A 22,489-nucleotide genomic window follows, 5' to 3' on the forward strand; every position below is an offset into this window, starting at 1 on the left:
TAACTGTGGGCACATTTAAAGCTATTCGTTAGTGACTGAGAATTGCTTCCAACTCCAAGACCAAGATAGAAATAGAAGTCACCACACCTTCTGGAGCTAGGTGGGACTTCCAGTGGGGGGAGAGGGACAAAAACTCATGCATAAAACCTTCAACTCATATTTGTCTTTCCTGTGAGAAGTGTAGGGATAAAGATGGCGCAGAGATTGAGGGAACGGTAAACCAATGACTAGGCCAACTTGAGGCCCACCCCGTGAGAGAGCCAGCCCCTGACACTATTAATGATTTTCTGCTATGCTTGCAGACAGGAGCCTAGCGTAACTGTCTTCTGAGAGGCTTCATCCAGCAGCTAATGGAAACAGATGCAGAGACCCAAAGCCAAACAATAGGTGGAGTTCTGTGGAAAAGTGGGAGGAAGGATTGAGGGAGCTGGAGGGGTCAAGGACACCACAAGACCTACAGAGTCAACCAGCCTGAACCCACAGGAGACTGAACCACCAACCAAAGAGTGTGCATGGGCTATATCTAGACCCCCTACACATATGTAGCAAATGTGCAACTTGGTCATCATATGGTCCCCCTAACATGTGGGTCCCCTAACAATTGGAGTAGGGGCTGTCTCTGACTCTGTTACCTGCCACTGGATCCCTTGCCCCTAGCTGGGCTACCTTGTCTGGCTTCAGTGGGAGAGGATACGCTTAGTCCTGCTGTGAATTCGTGTGCCATGGTGGGTTGGTACCCATGGGAGCCTCCCTGTCTCTTAGGGGAAGGAGACGGGGCTAGGGTTAAGGAGTGGGAGGTGGGACTGAAATGAGAGGAGGAAGGGGTCTGCTATCAGGCTGTAAAGCGATTAAATAAATTAATTAATGAAATAATACCCCTCACTGAGAGAGCCAGGCTACTTCTTGCTCTATTGTGGTCTCAACCCGGCTGCACTTCAGAATCACCTGGAGGGACTTTAAAGCCTACTGCTACCCAGAAATTCCAATGAGAATCTTCTGCTGTGGAGCCCAGACACTGGCAGTTCAGAAAACTCCATAGGTGGTCCCAGTTTGCAGGCCAGGTTGAAAATAACTGATTTTATGTGTCGTTCATGGCATCACATTCTCTCTCTCTCTCTCCTCTCAGCCTCCCTTAGTCTCCATAACAACCTTTGAAGCTAGGCAGGGTAGGTACAGCAATGATTACAACAAAGTGGGGGCTCAGAGGAAGTGAGCCGGACTTTCAGATCGCACAGTTAATGTGCCTGCATTTCGGAGGACAGACTCTTAGCTCACCTATAGTCCTCAAGCCAGAAAACTAGAGTGGTTCAAAGAGCCACTGAGAGACTCTGTACTGATGCAAAGGGCAGTTGCTCCCAGTGCATTCTGGAAAGGTAGTGAATGCATTATAATAACACCGGGCAGAGCAGGGGAGGCTGTCCTGTCACTCGGTGCCTCTCTTGCTCTCAGATCCTGATTCGGTAGGTGTGCAGCCAGCCCTTTTTAGCAAGTTCCGGGGATAACAAGTTCCGGGTTATCCCAGAGCCTGGTATGAGGGCCAGACTCTGGAAAGAAAAACAACGGCTGGCTCAGAGGCAAAATCTGGAGGTCACGGGGTGGGGGGGGCTAACGGCAATTAAGAAGCGGACCTAGGAGTCAGATATTGGGGTGTGCACCCTTAATCCTGGCACTCAGGAGGCAGAGGTGGGTGGATCTCTGAGTTTGAGGCCAGCCTGGTCTACAGAGCAAAGCCTGCATCTTGAGGAAGTGCCTCTGAATCGACACATCTCCGCACTGACTCGGGGATCAGGGAATACTGAATGGTGCCAAACACATTTACTAATTGTGTACTAACTCCCTGTTTTCAGTCTTATTCTAAGATTTCTTCATCTATTTCTAAGAAACAGACACTACTGAAATATATCCCTTAGATTGCACATTGACTCTTAGGTGCTTTCTGTTATAAACATAAGTGGGTACCGTTATAAGATGAAAGCGAAGTTTATCTGATTGTTTGTTTTAATTCTATTTACCAAGAGCTCTTAACAGTCGAGACAAATGGCTTAGTAATGTCAAGGGTCTTGCTTTGTCTTGCATCTCTTATATGGACTGTCAAGTGGTTTTTCAGCACACTCATAGTTAATTACATGGTTTTAATCTGACTTACATTTATATCCCAATATGAGGGCTGAGAAGTATTGCACGGAGTGAACCATGAAGTAGGTACACAGTAAGCATTTGTGAATGTGTAGATGACTACCTCAGAGTCTGAAACCAAGAGTCTGATGGACCTCCTCGGGGGGACTAAGGGTGCTTTAAGCTTTAAGCTAGTTCATGTGTGATCTCCCTCCTAACCTTCCTCCATTTTCCCTTTCCTCCCTTCCCTCCCCTTCCCTCTCATCTTCTCTCTCCTGTCTCCTCTCTCTTGTTTCCTCTATCACTCCTCTATCTTCTCTAGCTTGTCTCTCTCGCTCCCTCTCCAACCCTGACTGAACTAAAACATGTTGCCAGAAGATGGAGAAACCTCTTGTATCCATCTCGCCCCATGCATGTGACTCAGCCTGGGTGCTCCATCAGTAATCTCTGAGTAGAAAGCACGTTGATTTCCTTAGATCACAGAGGACTATGACTGCCTTGATTTTTCTAGTGCAGACTAAGAAACCATTGAAAGCTGTTGAGCTGAGTCACAGGTGGCAATGAAAATGTGACAGAGGTTCACAGGAGGTTTCAGAAAGGAGCAGGAGGGGATGGAGTGTTTCAGAGGCTGTGGATGTGCTTCAGAGAATAAGTTCTAATGGTATAGTAAGTCTTCTGTTGTTAGATTAATGAAGATGTGAAGATAGAAGCTGGCTGGGAAAAGGCTGGAGAATGACTGGGAATGTAGCTCAGTGGTACTGTGCTTGCCTTCTATGTACAAGGCTTCAGGCTCCATTTCCAACATGAAAGAGAATAAAAAGGAAGTACCATTTACCTTCCTGTCACTAATATGTGAACATCTAAGTGGAGATACAGACATGGGCTGTAAGCCAAAACAGCCACAAGAATCAAACAGAAGGCTTTTTTTTTTCCTCGAAAATGGGAGGGATGCAATCTTCTTTGTGGACAGGGGAGCTGGAGGTGAAGAGATTAGAGATTGGAGATGGTAGGGGGAAAAAGGTTAATTGAAAGGACAGGGTCTAGAAGAGGGAAGAACAGGAAACCACATGATGGAGTAAATGAAGGATGCATCTCCCTCTAGGACAGAAGCAAAAGGATAAGTAAGCAGATGCTTAGGCTGGGAAGAGGAGGAGACAATGACAGAGGTTGTGTCTGGTCCAGCAGCGCTTCCTCAGGAACGTGGAAATCACATCACTGCATCAGGATCTGGGGCCCAGGACTGTCTGAGGGAGCATTGGAACTACTCAATGTGTTACGTGTGCCCGGAAGTCAAATATGGACATTCACAGAGAGGAGCCAACACCACCAAGGACACTGAGGAGCAACAGTTTGACTTTACAAGTTCAAATCCACAATGTTCTGGAACGAGATGAGAAAGAGTATGTGTCAGACATGGTCAGAAGCAGGATACTGCACGCCATAGACTGTAGGAAAGGGTGTTTAGTATTACCAAAGATAGGATTGGTTAAATTCTTTAACTGATGGCATTCAGACATACCACAAAACTGAGCAGAGACAGAAATAACATTGACAGATTCCTTCAGCTATCATGAAAGGCTTCAATGGAGGCAAGTATTTGTTCCCCTGGACAGGGACATGTGACAAGGCTGTGACTGCAAATCAGACTCGCCAGTTTGGGGCCCAGGGCCCAGCCATGGCTTGGTCAGAGACAGGTTTTGTAGGTAGGCCAGTGTGAATCGTCTGGCTACTGTGGCTGGTGGTACTGTCCTCTCCGATCAAATTGTAAGGCAGGTACCTGTCAGGGGTTAGGAGCTGAAGAAGGCTGGGAGTTACAGAGAAACAGCTCGAGGATCCAAGGACCATAGCTGATGAGAACTCAGTGTGTCCAGGGTGCTCTCTGTTTGCCCTTCTTTCTTCAGTAACCCTTTGCATTTAGAATCTGAGCTGGAGCATTATCTCCTTTACATTTCAGCTAGTGTTTGTAGATTGTCTCTAGCAAGCACAACCTCTCTTATTTTAAACCTGTTTGTAGCATGCACTGCCTCTGAACATGACTACATTAAAACTTTCTTAGAAAGACGATTAGTTCCAATTCCCTTTCAAATGTCTAGGGAATGGTGCCATAGAAACCTACAGCACAACAAAAACACACACTTGAAGCTTCCGTTTGGCAAAGCAGCATCCTCATTTGGGAAGATAACTCTATTAGGATATTATGATGTATAGTTCTCTCTCTCTCTCTCTCTCTCTCTCTCTCTCTCTCTCTCTCTCTCTCTCTGTGTGTGTGTGTGTGCGTGTGTGTGTGTGTGTGTGTATGCATGTATGGTTTTTGCCTACCAAATCATGAAGTAGCTAACATGATCTGACACTGTTCAAATAGGACCTGTAATTATTAGAAAGAATATAAAAATCTATTAGACCTAAATCAAAAGAAATTGAATGAAAAAAAGCCGCCCTTATTAGGTTACATAGTGAGTTGAGTTCGTGGGCAGAAATCTTTATGTGTGCTTAAGGAAGCCCACTGCATAACTCTACTGGTCCACTGCAAAAATAGACTCATGTAAAATTTGGGGTGGTATCATCAACCTCAATAAGGCCTCAGAATTGCTTACCCATGGTCCTTGCCCAGACCCTTGAACTTCAGTGAAAGCCCTTTGGGCAGCAGTGAGCAGGATCAGGCAGCGGGCATCCTGCTGCCCTTGCTGGACCAATTCAGGTGAGCCTCCAGCAAAGGCCTTTAAGCGTCAGCCGAGAGTTCCAAGGATACCTGAGGTCTCCATTCAATACTGACATATTAACCGATGCCTCTCTCCCTCACAGCTCCGGATGTCCTGGCTCATCCGTGGGGTTTTAAGAGGAAATGTATCCTTGGTGCTGGTGGAGAACAAAACTGGGAAGGAACAAAGCCGAACAGTCTGGCATGTTGCCACCAACGAAGGCTTAAGCCTGTGGCAGTGGACCGTGTTGTCACTCCTCGATGTGACTGACAGGTGGGTTACTGTCCATCCCCCCCCGCCCCCCGCTCCGTTTTAGTCTACAAGGCACGGTGCTGAAGTAGGAAGCTCTCCCAGTCACTGTGCCCTTTATCTAAGACATTTTCCTGGTTCTTTTCTTCATGGCTATGACAAAGTACCTGACTAAGGCAACTTGAGGAAGGGAGGGCTTATTTTTGGCCCATAGTTTGAGGGTCCAATCCATCATAGTGTGGATAGCATGATGACAAGAGCATGAGGCAGCTGGTGACATCGCCTCCACCGCAAGTAAGCGGAGAGAGATAAATGCTGCTGCTCAACCGGCTTTCTCCTCTGTCTTCAGTCCAACACTCTGCCTCATGGAACAGTACCATCCACATTTAGGTTGGGTCTTCCCACCCCAGATAACCCAATCTAAAATCTCTTTTGCCGAGATGCCCAGAGGTCCATCTCCTAGGCAATTCCAGATCCTGTCCAGTCGGCAGTCAGTGTTAACCACCACGCACGTGTACACACGGAGACAGGCACATCTCCTGCCGATTGCTGGAGCTGGAGATGCTTCAAGGGGTGGCGCGCTAATGAACGCTCATCTCCTGCAGCTCTCCCCTGGCCTGATTAGCTTCCTTCAGGATCTGTCTGTGGAGGGATCTGACAATGAGGCACTCAAGCTACTACCGAGTAATACTCAGGTTTCATACCTCTATGGCATTTTCCCTCACTTGATGCATGTTGCCTTCCTTTCCCATTTGCTATTCACCCCCCACCCCATTAACAACAAAACCTTGGAGGGTGAGGAAGCTTTATCACTATTCTCTACTCTTCTCTTAAAGAGGAGAAGCTGAAAATCAAAGGAGCAAAGTACCCCCCCAAAGTTGGCCTCAGAGCCAAGGCTGAAACTTGGAGGCTACCGCTCTACTGATTCAGCTCCCTAGGCAGGTTGACAAGGGGAGATGCCACATTCTCACTGATTAGAGAAGAGCTTCTGCCAAGGTCCCAGGTTCTTCTCAGATCCTAGTACCAGTGACCTCTGCGACGTTGGAAAGATGCTTGGCTCCTTTGAGCCTCAATTCTCCCCACTTCCGAGTGGCTAGAGTTGGGTTACAAGGTCTCCAGCTCCACGTGACACTGGATTGGAGCAGAAGCCTGTGGAGTTCAGCTGCCACTTGTCTCCCTAGGATGGCCCTACCCTGCCACCTTCAGTCAGCCTGAAGCAAGCAGTGCTTGAGTAAAACTGGCCTGGCACAGCAGAACTTCTGTGATGCTCTACTGTGCTATACTGAATGTTCTATAGAGAAAGGCAGGGAGCATCATTTCTACAGAAGGGAGCGGAAGGGAAAGCCATCTGCTATTGGTTTAATATCAAACTCTACCATCCAGAGCAGCCTTCGCCATCATCTCAGAAAAGATACTCAAATCACCATCCTGGTGAACCTCCCTATGAGGACCAAAGTCTTGAGACAGGGTAGAGGGTGATGCCGACTGTTAAGAAGCTTCATACACGTGGATCTGGGCTTTGAATTCTTCTCCTGAACCTCATGATATGCTGTTCCTTACACCTTTTAATGGAAGCTCTCCTGCCATAAGGAGAGGCCCCCCTCCTAACTCTGAACAGCAGCTACCCATACCTTGAGATGTATGTGGTTTGATGATCAAAGCCCATGGACTTCGCCAGGCTCAATGACCTGGGGACAAACAGTTTTAATTGAAGTGAAGGAAGGGAGAAGTGTGGGTGCAGCCTCTGTAGGCTGGTCTTCTATTCTTTGGGATTGTGGCGGGTTGCACACAGAGACTGTAACCTTGCTGACGATGCTGGAGCCATCCCTCCTGGGAGATGTAAAATTAATTCAGACGAATCAAAGTGTTGTTTTCCCCCTCTCTCCTCAACCCAGCAAGTTCTCTCTTTCATAGCCACTCCAGGGGATTTAGAGGAAATAAAATGTTGACTCTGTTCACTCTCTTCCACAGCAGACTCCTTTGAAGGAGCCTTTGTTCCTTCCTCTTCCCCCTTTCAAGGCTGTTTAGCAGACTGATGTTTCCAATATTGATGCTGAGGCCAAAGTGTCCATTTGAGGATTTAGACCAAAGCCAGCTTTGTTTGTAATGCACTGTGACCTACTTCATGCGTAATTACAGGGCAATGGTGGGGGTAACTTGTCTCCATTCACAAAGAACCTGTCAGCCACCTTCCTGCTCCCAAAGCTGGAGGCAGTACGGAAGGCATGCAAACTAGAGGCGTAAGAAGAGGGTCCACAGGTGAACTGGCTGACAGTTTCACCTGCTAAAACCAGACTAGACTGTAGCAGCGACTGGAGGATACTGCTGGAAGGGAACACTGACAAATGAGCATAGGCTCTCAAACCAGGCATTCACAAGCTACTTGTGTGACCTCATCCCATTTATTGAACCTCCCTGAGCCTCATCATCCCCTCCCATAAGCAGTAGGGCTTCACCAGATTGTTACGGGAATAAATGATATGATTATCAAAAGAATCTATGCATAATAGGGTGTCAGTGAGTTTTCATTTTAACATCTTTCATTCTAGCCTTTAAGTGGCCTCATAAGTAATTTATTGAACAAACACTACAAATCCAGCCACTGATCTTCCAGCATAAGGCATGTTCTGCAAAACAGAGACATACAGTTGCCTCTCAGGTTTGGGAAAGAAGAGTGTTTGGTAAACTCCTTGGTCCACGCTATATGCTTAATCAGTAAAAACTGCTAATAAGGAACATAACTAAAAATGACAGTGGCTCCTCCTCACCCACATGGTGCCTCAGGAGAGTAGTCTTAGACACAGTCATCTTAGAGATGCTATGTAGTCATGTGACCTTTAAAGGTGAGGTTCTTGTAGCTACATATAAGTCACTGGCACTCTGTTTGGTTCTAGTCACTGATGGAGGTACAAGAAGCACTTTCTTCTGACTTCCTCCCAGGAGAGAGAGCCCATGGCTGCCTGGATTGCCATAAAGTAAAACAGGAAAGTGGAGGAAGAAGAAGAAACCAAATAGGGAAAGAGAAAAAGAAGATGAACAAAAGACAAAGGCAAACCAGCTCCCTTCTCCCACCTCATGGGGTTGACATTAACATTGTGTGTCTTCAGCCTTCATCCCACAAGGCTTCCTTAGGAAGACCCAAGTTTCCACTGTTCAGCACCTCTTTCTTTAACAGCACCCCAATCATAGACCTTGAATCCATTGGGAACACTATCCTCTATGCTTCCTTAAATCATCTCTACTCCCAGGTTATCTAATCTCTACACATTAGGAAGTATTTTTATCATCCTATCAAAGATATGATGCACACAGCCCCTGGACAGCTCATGAGCAGTTCTGTTAAACATAAATCTATTCCTTTTCCAGGCTTCCTATGGCTTTTAAGGTGTCTCCTATGCTCTTTATAAGACCTTTATTTAAGGTTATGTGTGATGAGTCCAACCCCAACTTCAGTATCTCATATCGTTCATTCTTCTTCTCTTCCTCCCTCCGTTATCTGCACATCAATATTCTTCCTTTGCTATCCACACCTTTGAATATCACCCCTTATTCACTTTTTAAAGACATCTTCCCTCACTCCTGGCCTATCTGTGTACCTACAGTGTGTTTTTGTGGCTCTTGAGATATTCCTGTGCTTTTTTGTCACTTTCTTATGATTTTTTTTAAATATTTGAATTGGTTCATAAGGCAGAGATCATGCCCCTATCTTTTATGTCATTGATTTCTGAACCTAGTACCACACCTAACACCTAGAAAGCTCAATAAATCTACATTGCCAGAATATGTATTGAGGAAAATAGAGTATACCTCCAGATGCCAGCTGAATGAACTGAGAGAATTCACCCTTGGAATCCATCCAGCACTCCTCTCCTGTTCAACCTGTGTCTAGCAAAACAGACAAAACCAAGTTATAATAAATATAGCCATGAAGAGTTCCATATATCAAAGCAGCACCTGTGTCCCGTCAGAAGAAACAAAACAGCATTTGTTACTCTTGTGACCGTGAACCCTCTTTGGGGACATGCCTGGTGCCTGTGCTTTCTTTGTCTGTGGTCACTGTCCTGTCAGAACTGCTTTATAAGTAACACTTTGATCTTAATCGTGTGCCCCAGTGCCCGTGAACTGGGAGCTAGAACTGAGCGTGGAGACCAAAGAACTGAAAGCAGATTACTCCCACACCACAGCAGTCCCTCTGCAAAAGCTCGGTAACTATGCCATGGGTATAAAAGGCTGGCAGCTGGAAGCTGTGCCTCCATGAATGGCGTTTCTTCTGTCCATTCACAACTCTGCAGAGTGATAGGAGTAACATAATCATCAGTCATCATTATGAAATTACCATAACTCTACAACCAGACTGCAAAGAATAACAATGAAAGAAAAGCCCTAAGAGCAGAGCCTGGGATGTCTTGAGCACTGGCAACATCCCTGGAATACAGATATGTGCTCTCTCGGTAATTCTGAAGGACAGCACCAATTCCAATGTGTTTAAAGGCTGTGCCATGGTCAGACAGCTACCTTGGACAACCGCTGCCCCTTGCTTCATTCTCCTCCCCGCCTCTTCTCCCTCCTCAAACGTAGATGTCGTTATTTCTTCTGGAATTACCTTTCCCCAGATGGAAGAAAAGCAAGTTCTCTCCCCTCACTGTAAGCACCAGTCTCTTCTGGGCATACATTCCTGGTTTTCCTCTTTGTAATCCTCTCTCATACTAAACACAGTGTTTCCCACTTCCCTAAGCTTTGACAAGCTTACAAAGTAGAGGCTGCTGCATTGAGCTCATTATGAGATGGATCCGGAAGATAGCATGGATCAAATCAGGTCCCACAAATCACTGCAATCGTACAGTCAAATAGAAAGCATGTAACTTATCACACCTGTGCAAGCTCCGTTCCCCAACACCGTCATTAGGAAGGCTTTTAGCTGTATGCTATATACATAGTCTAACAAGAAAAAATGTTCCCTCTGGAGATATTTAGGTTTCCTGTTCCCTTTTGCATCCTTTGTCCTAAACGACAAGTGAGATGTTTCACAAATGCATCTTCCAAATGAGCTCGGTTAAACAGAGAGTTACATTTCTGTGCATTCTTACCAGAAATGCCATAAAGACTTCTTTTTTTCCTGTTCCACTTTTGGCTATCATCCACAGCCTCGCTATTTTACACAGGGAAGCCTTGGATGGCAGTATTCTGCCTTCCTGTGGCATCTTTCTGTGCCCAGGAAAAGCATTAGCATTCATTCTTGTCTACGTAGACAAGTATAGACCTCTGGACACTGCAGGGGAGGTGGCTTCCCAGGTCCAGACATGCCTCCCTTCCCTTTGGAAAGGTTGGCTTTAACAGGCATTTTTCATAAATCGCATCACAGATTTCTGGTGCAGCCATGGATGGGTTTCAAATGCTGGTCAGAGCTAACATGGGTTGAGGGCTTACTGCAAGCCAGTCGCTGTAACAAGTACTTAGCATGTATTATCTCCTTTCATCCTTCCAAGAGTCCCTTGGGACAGAAACTATAATTAACTCCCTTTATGTAGGAGAACTCTGAGTGCTAAAAAGGTTAAGTGATTTTTCCCTTAACCCTTAGGCCAGTCTGCTTCCTAGGCCCTGCCTGAGGAAATGCAACGCACTACTTGGTGAGAGGTCGGAGACTGGGTACAGGGTAGGCCTTGTGACTGACAAAATATTTTGGTTCTGGGTTATTTTTAGACCATATCTCTTACACATTTCAAGCTGGTTGCTTGTTTTTTTCTTTGCTTTATAAATCCCCGAAGCCCATAATAATTTTTATCTCTTACAATGTAGCGGCTGAGGAGTTGGCTCAGAGTGTAAAGCGCTTGCACGCAAGCATGAAGACACGAGTCTGGTTCCCCAGAACCTATGTTTTAAAAACAAAAGCCAAGCCAAGCCTGGTGGCACAGACTTTTAATCCTAGCACTTGGTTGGCAGAGACAGGTAGATCCCTATGAGCTCAAGTTCAACATGGTCTACATAGTGAGTTCCAGAGGAGCTAGGGTTACACAATGAGAACTTGTCGAAAACCAAAAAAACTCTTCATAGCACAGACAGGCAGAATCCTGGCCCGTGCTGGCTAGCCGCTGTAGCCAAATGCAGGTTTGGTCAGAGACCTTATCTCATAATGTGGAAGGCATCAACATCTAGTTTCTACTCAAATGCACACCAACATGTGCACACACGCACACAAGTACACACACAAACCTTAGACTAGCTGTGTTATAGATTGTGATAATAATTAGTTCAATAGAAATTATTGTCCTCTGCTATGGGGCACCTTGTCTGTCTTCTCAATCCCTGCCACTACCTCCTGATGAAGACACTTCCCATCCAGGCTACTCTGCCCATCTTCTTTATCTCACACCTCCAACATGGACAGCATCACCAAAAGAGATGGCTCCCCCTTCATTTCTAGGCTACTAGGCCCCCTCCCCATGCCTTTCCAAGTCATCATTCTAACATGCCCTTGGCTGTCCCTCCACCACATGCTCCCACTCCAAAACCAAGCATAGATTCTGACAGGGATTTCTAATTGCGGATATTTGGAAGTACCGTGTCCAACAAAGGTATAAGAATGAAAGACATTTAGTTCTACATTTCGTAACTCTACCTCCCTATACTGTGAATGAACTTCATTGCCAGGAGGACACTGAGGAAACCTAGCCCTAAAACTGCACAACAGGTTGGACAGAGACCTTCTCAGTCACCAGGGAAACACAGCAGAGGGACTAGCTCTGAGACCCTTCTCTCCTGCCTGCCCTCCCCTTCCCTCCCCTTCTTTCAAATTTCTATTACTGTTTTGCTTCCAGGCTACTCCCTCCGCAGCAAAGAGGCATGCAGAATAGGAGAGGGAGATGTCTCCGTGCAAAGTCCCACAAGCCAGCACTGTCTGCCCTCTGCTGGCAGAACCTCTGATACAGACGTTCTTGTATGCCCTCATTGTTTACCCACAACCACCAGGCAGCTCTGCCTGGGGGTGGGGGTGGAGGGGAGTATAGCTCTTCCTAGCACAGGGTGCCCACTCGGGTCCACACCCTGGGCCACTAGGATCCACTTTCAGATGAGAAGATTGAGATCCCAGGTCCCACCGGGCCCACTCTCATCTTCTGCTTAACCAGGCATTACCCTCTGAAGCTTCTCAGGATAAATGGTGTCAACCTTCATCATCACCCAAGCAGCGTGTATGTATTATCCAACCAGTATTTGCTGCCTGTCTAGTGGCTCCCACATCTATTCTGGAACAGCTTAGTTTTCTTTTTTCTTTTTTTCCAGAGCTGAGGACCGAACTCAGGGCCTTGCGCTTGCTAGGCAAGCGCTCTACCACTGAGCTAAATCCCCAACCCCAACAGCTTAGTTTTCAAAAAAGACTATCACACAGAGCCTCACCAGGAAAACAGGATGCTGTGTGCCTGGGTGCTGGAGAAGGGAGTTTGAGAATTCAGAGCAGCATGGGGTCTAATGAAACTGCAGCTGTTTGGGTGCCTTTCTTCCCAACATGCACCAGGCTACAGGAAGGATTTCTTGAAAACTGTGGTTCAATGAGATTAAATAATGATGATCGAGGGGCACTCGTTAAGGAAGAAAAAGTCAGGGGGTCTCTTTCAACCAGCAGACACACATGGAGATGGCCTAGGGAATCTCACAGACTCCACCGTAGAAGTGAGAGAGGCTACCTCACATGTTCCTCCTGAGGTGAAACACCAGGGGAAACAGAAAGGACTTGGCTCTCCCAACAGGTAGCTCAGTGCTGCAACGGCTGGGGCTTCAGACACACTGTTGACAACACCAGCCTGAGTCAGTACCCTGAGCCTGCAGAAACAGTAGCTACATTAGGCCACAGAGCCTAACAAGCTTTCCCACAAAGGGGCTCGGATCCTTCACAAAACACACTCACATGCACACACGCACACACACACTTGCCTTCATTCTTGAAGTGATGTGAGATGGACCCTTGGCTTCATTGGCTGTCTTCAAGGTGAAGGCTCTTGATAGGGAAGAGTCACCTTCCTTCTGCCTCCCAGAGGGCATAAGAGAACCTCACTGAACTATGTCTTTGTGCCTTCTTACCTTCATTATCAAAATGTGGACCTTTAGGCTCCAGTTTTATGGAAGAAAAGCCATAGTACAGTCCACATCCAGGAAGCAAAGAGGTTTTGTAACTCAGAATCTAGCTTCTTTCCAACACCTGCTATTAGTGTCAAGAAGTTGCTTCTAGAATATCAAGGATCATAGGCAGCAGTGTTACTTTACAGAAAAAGCTGCTATTACAAAACTATGCCATAGAGTCTCTACCTGAGCCACCTGGAGGCTTTGTAGAGCAGTCGTCAGCCACAGGGAGCTCAGCCAAAACCTACAGGGCCCAGTCACTCGAGAAGGACTCAGAAAAAAGACTGACCTGGAAGAGCAAGCCAAACATAACCTAGGTGGAATCAGACAGACACACAGTCCTCCAGACAAAGATGTAGGCCTCTCGTCATCAAACAGGCAAGAAAAAAAAATCTAAGGACACAAGGAGGGGCCCAAGCTTTCATAATTAGCCCAGAGCCTCATGAACAGCATGCACACATGAGAACAGTGACATCTTTGCCCCAGTGTATTAGACTCTTCTCCCTCAACGCACACAGCCTGGCTCACCAGGGTGCCCCAAGTCCTAGAATGGTGCCAGAGTGTGTAGGGAGGGAAAGGCTGGCAGCTAGAAGAGAAGGGTTCTGTGGTCACTTGTAGCCAGCAAAGTGCAGAATCCATCCATCACTACCATGAGCAGGTTAGTCACCATCCCACCTGAGAAGTGCTGCTTGATGACTGGGAGACAGCACCCAAAGTGCTTCAGTGTTACTTCAGTGCCCAGAGCTTTTTAGAAATGAAATTCATTTCATGTAAAATCAAACATGGGTGTGCTTGGTGAGTTCAGGAACCCACACCCCTCCCACTCTGTGGCAGTGACCTTTTCTCCAGCTTGGAATAATTTGCATGTAGCTAGCCAGTAGAGGAAGAGCATAGAGAGAGACATTTGAAGATTTTCATGTGTTATTATTTCTTACTTTCCATTGACTAGAGTTCAGACTTCTAGTCTAGCTGTGTGCCCACATAAGAGAAAAGTGCATTAGAAATGAGGAGGAGGTGGAAGAGAAAGAAGAGGAAGAAAAGGAGGAGGAAGAGAAAGAAGAGGGAGAAGCAAAGGGGGAATAGGAGGAGGAAGAGGAAGGAAGAAGAGGAAGAAGAGGAGGAAGGAGAAGAAGCCACCAGCTGTGCCAAGAAATAGAGCTATAGCTCTCATCTGTGGGCATCTATCAGGGTGTCCCTTGAGAGTACAACTCCCTCATTAGCTGCTCTGAGCACTGATCAGCCAGCATGTACACAAGCTTCATAACTCAGAGCTGAAATCAATTCCAGGATCTATTCTGAGGTGTGAATGTTTCGTCCCCAAAATTTTATGATGCAACAAATTCTTAACTTTCTGGTAGAAATCATCCCAAAAACAAAAACAAAAGGCAGGAAAAGAATACTTTGAAAAGGCCTAAGACTGTCACAAAAGTTTCAGACCCACAAATCTGGGTGAGTGTTATTATGAGCCAGAAAACTCTCTCCTGAACTGCCACCCAGAAAATCCATGTGCCCCACATGTAGAACCTCTGATCAGAAGGCCATATTGTAGGCTTGGAATCCTAACTTCAAGAAGTTCCCCCAAATGATTCTGACATATAACTGTGCTTGAAAGACACTGACAGTAAAATGACAGAGCCTAGTCTCTTGTGGGCAAGACATGGAACCAAGAAGTATCTGGAGAGGTGTTTGTTACTAACTGTCAGGTTGTCAGTAATTGTACATTAAGCTCTGTCCATGCATGTGGCCAGCCTCTTGCTAAGCTACAGGCTCTGAATGGCATTGAAAATACATGAGAATACAAAGCATTCAGCTGCAGCCTAACTCCCTAGCATTTTGCAGGCTCCCAAGATCTCCCAGTATCCAAGCAGTCAGGGCAATTCAAAAGGGGTCGGGGAGAGGGATGAGCTAATTAGTCAGCCCTCAAGAAACATTCAGATCTTAGAGAAATGTGCAAGAGTCAAGGCCTTTCATTCTAGAGACAGCCTCAGGGTAAGCAAAGGTCTAAACCCAGGAGCGTTTTCTGTTGTTTCTGGGTTGTGTCAGGGGATTGTGGGTAGCCATCACGAGTGAGAGGGAATGGCACGAGGCCGTGTGCTTTGATCTGTGAGCATAGGTAATAGGACTGTGAAGCCCATTGTGCTCACTGGGGTCTTGAGTCCGGTAGAGATTCCTGGGAAAACCAAATGTGAAATGATCAGAGCCTCGAAGTGGAACTCGGGAAGGGGGAGACAGGGAGACACTGCAGCAGAGGTCCCAGCTTCTGCCGCCTACCAAAAATGGCTCAGGAGAAGCTTTGGAGCTGCTCTCTGAGAGGGGAGAAGATACAGCTGGTGTCCCGGCATGCAGTGCGCACACAGGCATTGATATGTACAGATCAAACATTCATGACTCTGGAAGGATCTGGCCCTGCTTGCTTTCTCCGAAAATATCTCAGATCATTGGAGCAAGGAGTAGATTAGTAATTCTGAACTTTCAATCCCATTTCTAATGCTAATTTACTGTGACGTTTGGGACAAGCTGTTGCTTTTGATTGCTCAGTTTCCACTATCAAGAGTGCAGAGCACTGAGGCAGATCAGGCCCATGTGCCTGGTTTAAAAGGCAGTTGTTCAAAATGGCACAACGTGAAACCCCTTTGTAATAGCTGATGTAAAGATCCGCTCGATATTTTTTTGTAACATACACAGTTCAGTTGACAAGTCAACAGATTTATGTGTGTTTTTCATAACTCTTAACGCTCGTTCATGAAAATGAGGTCCTATGTTCTCAACCCTTCGCCCCCTAGGCACAAAATCTGGAATCTAGGGGATAATTGAGCTTCTAATATTTGGAGCAAAGCAGAAGCCAACTAAACATTTTCTGTCCTCCAGGAGGAGCCTTGCTGACATAACTTCTACCCTCACTCCCAAGCAAATGATTGACACATCTTCGTTTCCACATGAGCCCAGGACCCACATTGCCAGCTGCCTGATTGGCATCTCATGACATCACAGAGTAACGCCCACGTGTGCTTCTGTCCAAAGCTCTGCCACGTTCCCACACATCCATTTCTGCAAAGTCTTCCTTGGCTTTTCTTTCACCAGTCACAATCAGCATGTTCCCTGGTTTGAATAGATTTTAGCCCTGTAGGGCTCAGAACTAAAAGGAAGTTCAGGAGTCCCATAGTCATTGAATAATATGAATTACACAGTATTCAAGCTCCTTATGACAAGGTCAATGCTCTGTGCTCCTGGCTACAGCAGGCACAAGTGTCTGGCTCATAACATGGGCATAGATGATCTTTGCTCCGAGGCAGAGGATATGTATAATTTGTCATGCTGTCCAAGGAAGCACAGATTTATCATTAAAATAGAATATGAAACAGGAACAATGAAGTATAAGCTCTCTTCCTAGAGAAAGGTAGTGTGACAATACCTAGATGGCACCTTTTAAGTCCTTATACTTTGCCCAGGGTCCCACCAAGTTTGTAGCCCTGACCTACTCTACAACAGTACTGTGAGACTCAGTGCCTCAAAGCAAAAAAGATTGCCAGTTCACCTCCACTGAGATGCTTCTTTCAGGGAAGAATGACATCCAAACCATCCTTTTCCTGGATCCTTTCATTATTGTAAGGCTACCCTATCTGGTACCTTCTCCAGCCTCCAAGCCACATGCCAACAGGGACAGAAGCAGAGAAGTCATCACATCATGGGAACTCTCTGTCCACATACAGACATACACCTTTTTGTCAGCATGTCCTGAGACATAGGAGTGGACAGCCCAGTCTTTAAGAAGGATAGAGTTGGTACCTTCTAACCTAGACAGTCTTCCATGGCCTCAGTTGTCCCAAAGGATGGTTGAACTTTGGAGTGTGTGTGATATTAGTTGAGTTGGATGGTCCTACAACAGATGGTAGAAAACATGGCCTGGGAAATGAGAAGCCTGCTTTTTCTAAGTAGGTAACTGGCCAAGGCAAACGATGCTCCAAAGAGATCTCAAACATTCTTCATATTTTTTGGCAAATTTTTTTGCCTGCATGCCTCTGTGAGTGAGTGTGCAAACTGGGGTAGGAGTAGAGCATGAGTGAGCATGGGTGTTCTCATTTTCTTTCGCTCTCCTCCTCCTCCTCCTTCCCTTTCCTCTTCTTCTCTATATTCCTCTCTCTCCCCTTAACTCCCTTTTATACTCTGCTCCCACCCAGGACTTAGCACAGTCAAGCCTGTAGATTAAGCATTTTTGTCTATGACCACCTCCGGGGGAGAGGGCAGAGCCCCATAAAGCAAGGTCCCCTGTCTTTTGCTTTCCCCTTTAAACCTGCTCTCCACACCAGAATGCAACAGATATGACACAGTTTGAGGGACTGAGATAGCAAAGAAGGAACTCACTGAAGATTGCCTTCTGCCTATCTGACACCTAGTTTCTCCTTCCCAGAATCCTTCAGTGTTGGTCCCCAAAAGTGAACATAGAAAGCCAATGTTTAAGGGTGGGGAGATGGCTGGGTGGGTAAGAACACTTGCTGCCATACACAAGCACCTAAGTTTGGGTCTCTAGTGCCCATAAAAGCACTGAACTTGCCATTATGCATCCAGAACCCAGCACTAGGGAGGACAGATGAGCCCAGGGAATCGCTGGAGCTTAGCGGCCACCAGCCCAACAGTAGGCTCAGCAACAGAATCATAGAGGAGGGTGCCTGATGTCTTCCTCAGGCCTCCACGTGTGCACGCACAAGTGCATACACCACACGGAAGAAAGTAAAAATAAACAAAAGAGAAAGCCAATGATTGGAAGCCCTGACCTGTGGGGGGGGCCTCTATAACTCTCCGTGCAGTTTATCTGAAGACTGGTTTCCATCTTTCCAGATGGCTCCCGCAACACAACCAGCCTCGTGAAATAAAGAACTCTCTGACCCTTGGCAGCTGTAGAAACTCTGTATTGACTTCTCTCTTGGTGCTATGCCCAGAGGAGAAACCAAGGCTTGAGGTGGTAAATTACCTCAGAGAGCTGGACTGTGTGGGATGCGGAAACATGCCCAATTTAGCCTGACCTTCAACATGGCGTTATTCCTATCCCCAACGAGTCATAGCATATGAACACCTGTCCAGCCACTGCCTGGTCAGATCCAACCAGGGCAGGTCCTGGGAATCCACAGCTGCCCCGTACCGAGCCCAGCCCCTCCTTTGCAGCCGGTAACTGAAGTCAATTATGCAGATAATGGGATGGATGAGGCAGGGCTTTTTCATTGCAGACACTGTTCTAATAGAAATGCATACTGCGACCCCAGCCTTGCGACAGTCCATTTCAGAAGACTTTTACTGAACAAATCAACTGTGCAATAAGAAATGGGAGAAAGTGGTTTTTCTCCCGGCAGCATCTGCCAGTTCTATCCTAAGCAGCCAGGTCCCAGACAAGCCCCAGCTGTGAAAATGGACCCCCTCCCTGCCCCGCCTCTTTGGATCCTACTAAATGGCCAGGGAAGGAATCGGAGCTATGGCGCCCATCCATCAAACACCTCTTACAACCATGCAGCATTCTTTTCCTCTCTCACCAAAGCCTTCTTATTCCCTCAGTCCACATTCACATGCACACCTTTTTGTCAGCTACTTAGAATCATTAAGTGAACTTAATTAGGTTTGTCAATCCCCGAGGCTGGGAGGATTTCAAATAAGGCCTCATATTCACTGCCCATTAACAGTCTGTTGCCTGAATGAGACAGTGCATTTTCCAAGCTGTGCGTGAGCAGCATTCACACGGCCTGGGCAAAGATCTGCTGGGTGAGTACAGGAAGTACCCACTTCCTGAGCGGCCTCCTGGAAACCTGGCCCATGGCCCAAATGATCACCTCCCAGAATCCTCCTCGGCTAGTTTTCAACAGGCTGTCTATAAAGCTTGCAGAAGATGGAAAAGTGGCTGCATCCTTATGCAAAAGCAGGCCTGAGCCAAGACCTCTAGCCAAGTGTGGTTTAGACAAGAAAAACAAATCAAATAAGGTAAAGCCAACACCAACTCCTGTAATCACAAATCTATTTTAGAGAAACAGAGAGAACCAAGCCAACCTGATAGTGACTGCACGTCCAAAGAAAGGGGAGGCCCACCTGCCAGGCTTCTGGATAGCAGGGCGAGTCCCAAAAACCTTACTGTGCCTTTTCCTTAATTAGATGTCTCACTCGGGAAGCACAGTTCTTCTAGCCGTGGAGATGTCACTTTCCCTCCCCATCTTGAGTGAAAGTGTTGGTGCAGGGCCAGGGGGGTAACCTGTGTGTTTGTTGGTCTGCTGTCATATTAGCAGTAATGTGCCGTGAACTGAGGCTGTTACCAGCAGTCCTAGAGTGCTCCACCTGTACTCCGAACCTAAAGCCTGAGCCCACAGCTCACTCTGATGAATGACCTGGTGTCTGTGGCCTTGGGAAAGTGATCATAAAAGAGTAATTGGACCGAAAGGACTCAGGACACATAGGAAGACTTGCTTGCCTCCAGCAGGGATCGCCTACCAGGGTCTCTTCTCCTGTGGCTCCGCTGGAGACACACAACCAGGAAGCATCCAAAATTACAGCTGACCCAACACCCACCTCATCGCTTGGCCAGTTCCCTCCCAGAAGATGAACTCCTAGAATTAGCCCTGTGGTACCATGCCCCATCACCTGCTACCCCAACCCCCAGTCCCACGTTGCCTGCACTTCACTACTGTCCTGCCCACATCTGCCACCTCTGTCTGACCCTCATCTACACTTGCCCCACCTGTCCCCTTACCTGAGTCTCTGGCCCCAGAGTGAACAGGGGCAGCATTCTATGTGTTCATGGTGCCATCTGATTAAGTGTTTCCTCCTGTCCCAAGTACCCCTCACACAAAATATGGGCACTTTGCAGTCTCAGTTAAATACTTTTAAACAGCAGCTCCCACTGCTCTCGTCTCACCAAACGTCTTAGAGACTCGTGTGTTTAGAAAGCATTCCAGCCCCAGCTTACATCATCCCATCCACACTAAGAGGCCCAGTGGCTGACTGGTGGGGAACTTGGCAGCTCTAGTCTCTCAGTCGTGAAGAAGGAAATCAGGAGAAGCAGAGCAAGGGAAGAGAGTGGAGGTTTCCTCTGGGGCCTATGGAGGGACAGTGGAGACTTGTCCCTCCCCTTGCTTCACAGGCGCACAGTCGTGTATTTCCCTGCACCGGAAGTCCTTCAGCAAAGTGTGCCGATGCTGCAGCTTAGCACTGACATCAACATCCTCAGCCTATGGGTGATGGATAGGAGGGTGACTCAGAGAAGAGAGTGAGAATGTGTGTTGCTGTGGGATCAAATGCCCACTGCAGTGCAAGGTACCTCACATCTCCAACCAAAGATCGTGATTCTTTCCAGTCACACTTTTGAGTAGCTTTGAAATAATGAAAGTATCATCATCATCATCATCATCATCATCATCATCATCATTAGTTGTTGTTGTTGTTGTTGTTGGGTTTGGGATTTCTTTTTCTTTTGAGACAGGGTCTCATGTAGTCTAGACTGGCTTCAAACTCACTGTGCAGTTGAGAATGGCCTTGAATAGGCCCTTCTCTTTTATTAAAAAAAAAAAAAAAAAGAGCATTTGGGCCCTCTAATTGTGACCTTTACACTGAAAGGGTGATGTGACCAGATTTCACAAGACAGATGAAGACACAGGCAGATGTGGGGAGCAGAGCAGCTGAGAATAATTGGTCACAAACACATTGCTTAGGTAAGAGTTCACTTCTGATTTTGAGGCCTTTCTCCAGTGGAGCAATAACTGTCCCCTGGCCAGAAAGAGCTAAGCCACCATCTATCCCTTCTAAGTGTTGACCAGGGTTACGTGCTTGGCCATGATGGGAGCTTCTACTGGGTTGCAATTTGAGGCACAGGCATGTTCTAGCCTTGTCTCAATGAAACAGGACACTTTCATCTACAAAGCTCACGCTGAAGAAAAGCACAGTCAAGTTTACGAAAATAAAGTTGCCTTACAAGAATCTCGTGATGTCATAAATGAGCTTATGATTTTGTGTTGGGCCATGGCTGCATATGGCCCAGGTAGAACTACAGGGACACTTCACTTCCTTGCTGAGCTGAGGTCCAGAGGAACAAAATGCCTTTTCCCTTCGCGCTTTTTCTTGTGTGACACTTCTACCTTTCCAAAGAGTGGCCGGTGCCTACCCTAGCCCACAATGGAGCCTTCTCTCTCTCTCTCTCTATCTCTCTCTCTCTCTGTGTGTGTGTGTGTGTGTGTGTGTGTGTGTGTGTGTGTCAATATGTGTATGTAGACAGAGATGATGGATTAGATACATGGATTTTTCTCTCTCCTGTATGTCTGTCTCTCATCTCTCCCTCCCATTCTTTATCTCTCTTCTTTCACTCCATATTCCCCAACAGCTTAAGCAAGCTATAATTTACATGCCATAACATTTACCCATTTTTAAGCGTGCAAGTCAATGACTTTCAGCAAGTTTCTAGAATTCTACAAAGAACACTACAACCCAGCTTTAGAACATCTCCATCACTCCAAAATGAGGCTTCCTGCTAGTTAGTAGTCAATATTGTTGCACGGCTAGCCCCAGGCAACCACTAATCTGCCCCCTGTCTCTACAGATTTGCCTATTCTAGATGATGCCTATGCAGAGAATCACTCAATATGAGGTCTTTAACTTACTGTCTGCCTTCTGTAACTTTGCATAATGCTTTTGAGAGGCATCTATTTTACAGCATGTCTCCTGGTCCATTCCTTCTTTGTGATAGATTAGCATCCTGATGTGTGGTTATATAACCACATGTGCTGCAGCCCCTCAATGACTGACAGCCATGGCTTCCCTCCCTTACTATTTCAACACACCGCACCAGAGACTGCACACTATTCTTCAGGTCATTCTCAATCGACTTTCTGAAATCTGGGGAAAGAGACTTCAGGATTCTCAAGACACAGCTATGTAATAGCAGAAGGCGAGGGAGTGGTTGACTGATGACAGCCTTCCAGGCAGGAGATTTCCCAAGAAAACGAACTGGGAAACAAAGGAGTCTGAGGTGTCTTTCTGTTTATCTTAGTCTAAAGCTTTCCCTGACTATAGTCAGAGGACCTGACCCTCTAAGCCATAAAAAAAAAAAAAAAAAGCTGGAAAGAAATATAATCTCAATGAGTTGCTATCAATACTTCATGTCCCACTGTGGTTTGATTACAAGTACTCTTTGGGGGAAACAGTCAATCATCCCATATTTAAGAACTGGGTGGAAAACAGTAAGTGATACGGGACAAGACCCAGGATGCTCAGTACCTCTGTTGTGCAGGGAATTAACCCCTGAATTGCTGGTTAATGAGGTAGAACCAGGAAAGGAGTCCAGTTGCCTG

General features: G+C 46.6%; 1 protein-coding gene across 1 annotated transcript in view; it reads left to right on the top strand.

The window, feature by feature from the left end:
- Alk (ALK receptor tyrosine kinase) overlaps positions 1-22,489 on the top strand; it is a 703,407-nt gene that overhangs the window by 597,559 nt on the left and 83,359 nt on the right. Inside the window, exon 9 of the mRNA XM_060364669.1 lies at positions 4,918-5,087. Within this exon, the coding sequence (XP_060220652.1) occupies positions 4,918-5,087 (170 nt within the window). The remainder of the gene's footprint in view (positions 1-4,917; positions 5,088-22,489) is intronic.

This window comes from Meriones unguiculatus, chromosome 1, assembly GCF_030254825.1.
Source record: "Meriones unguiculatus strain TT.TT164.6M chromosome 1, Bangor_MerUng_6.1, whole genome shotgun sequence".
NCBI lineage: Eukaryota > Metazoa > Chordata > Mammalia > Rodentia > Muridae > Meriones > Meriones unguiculatus.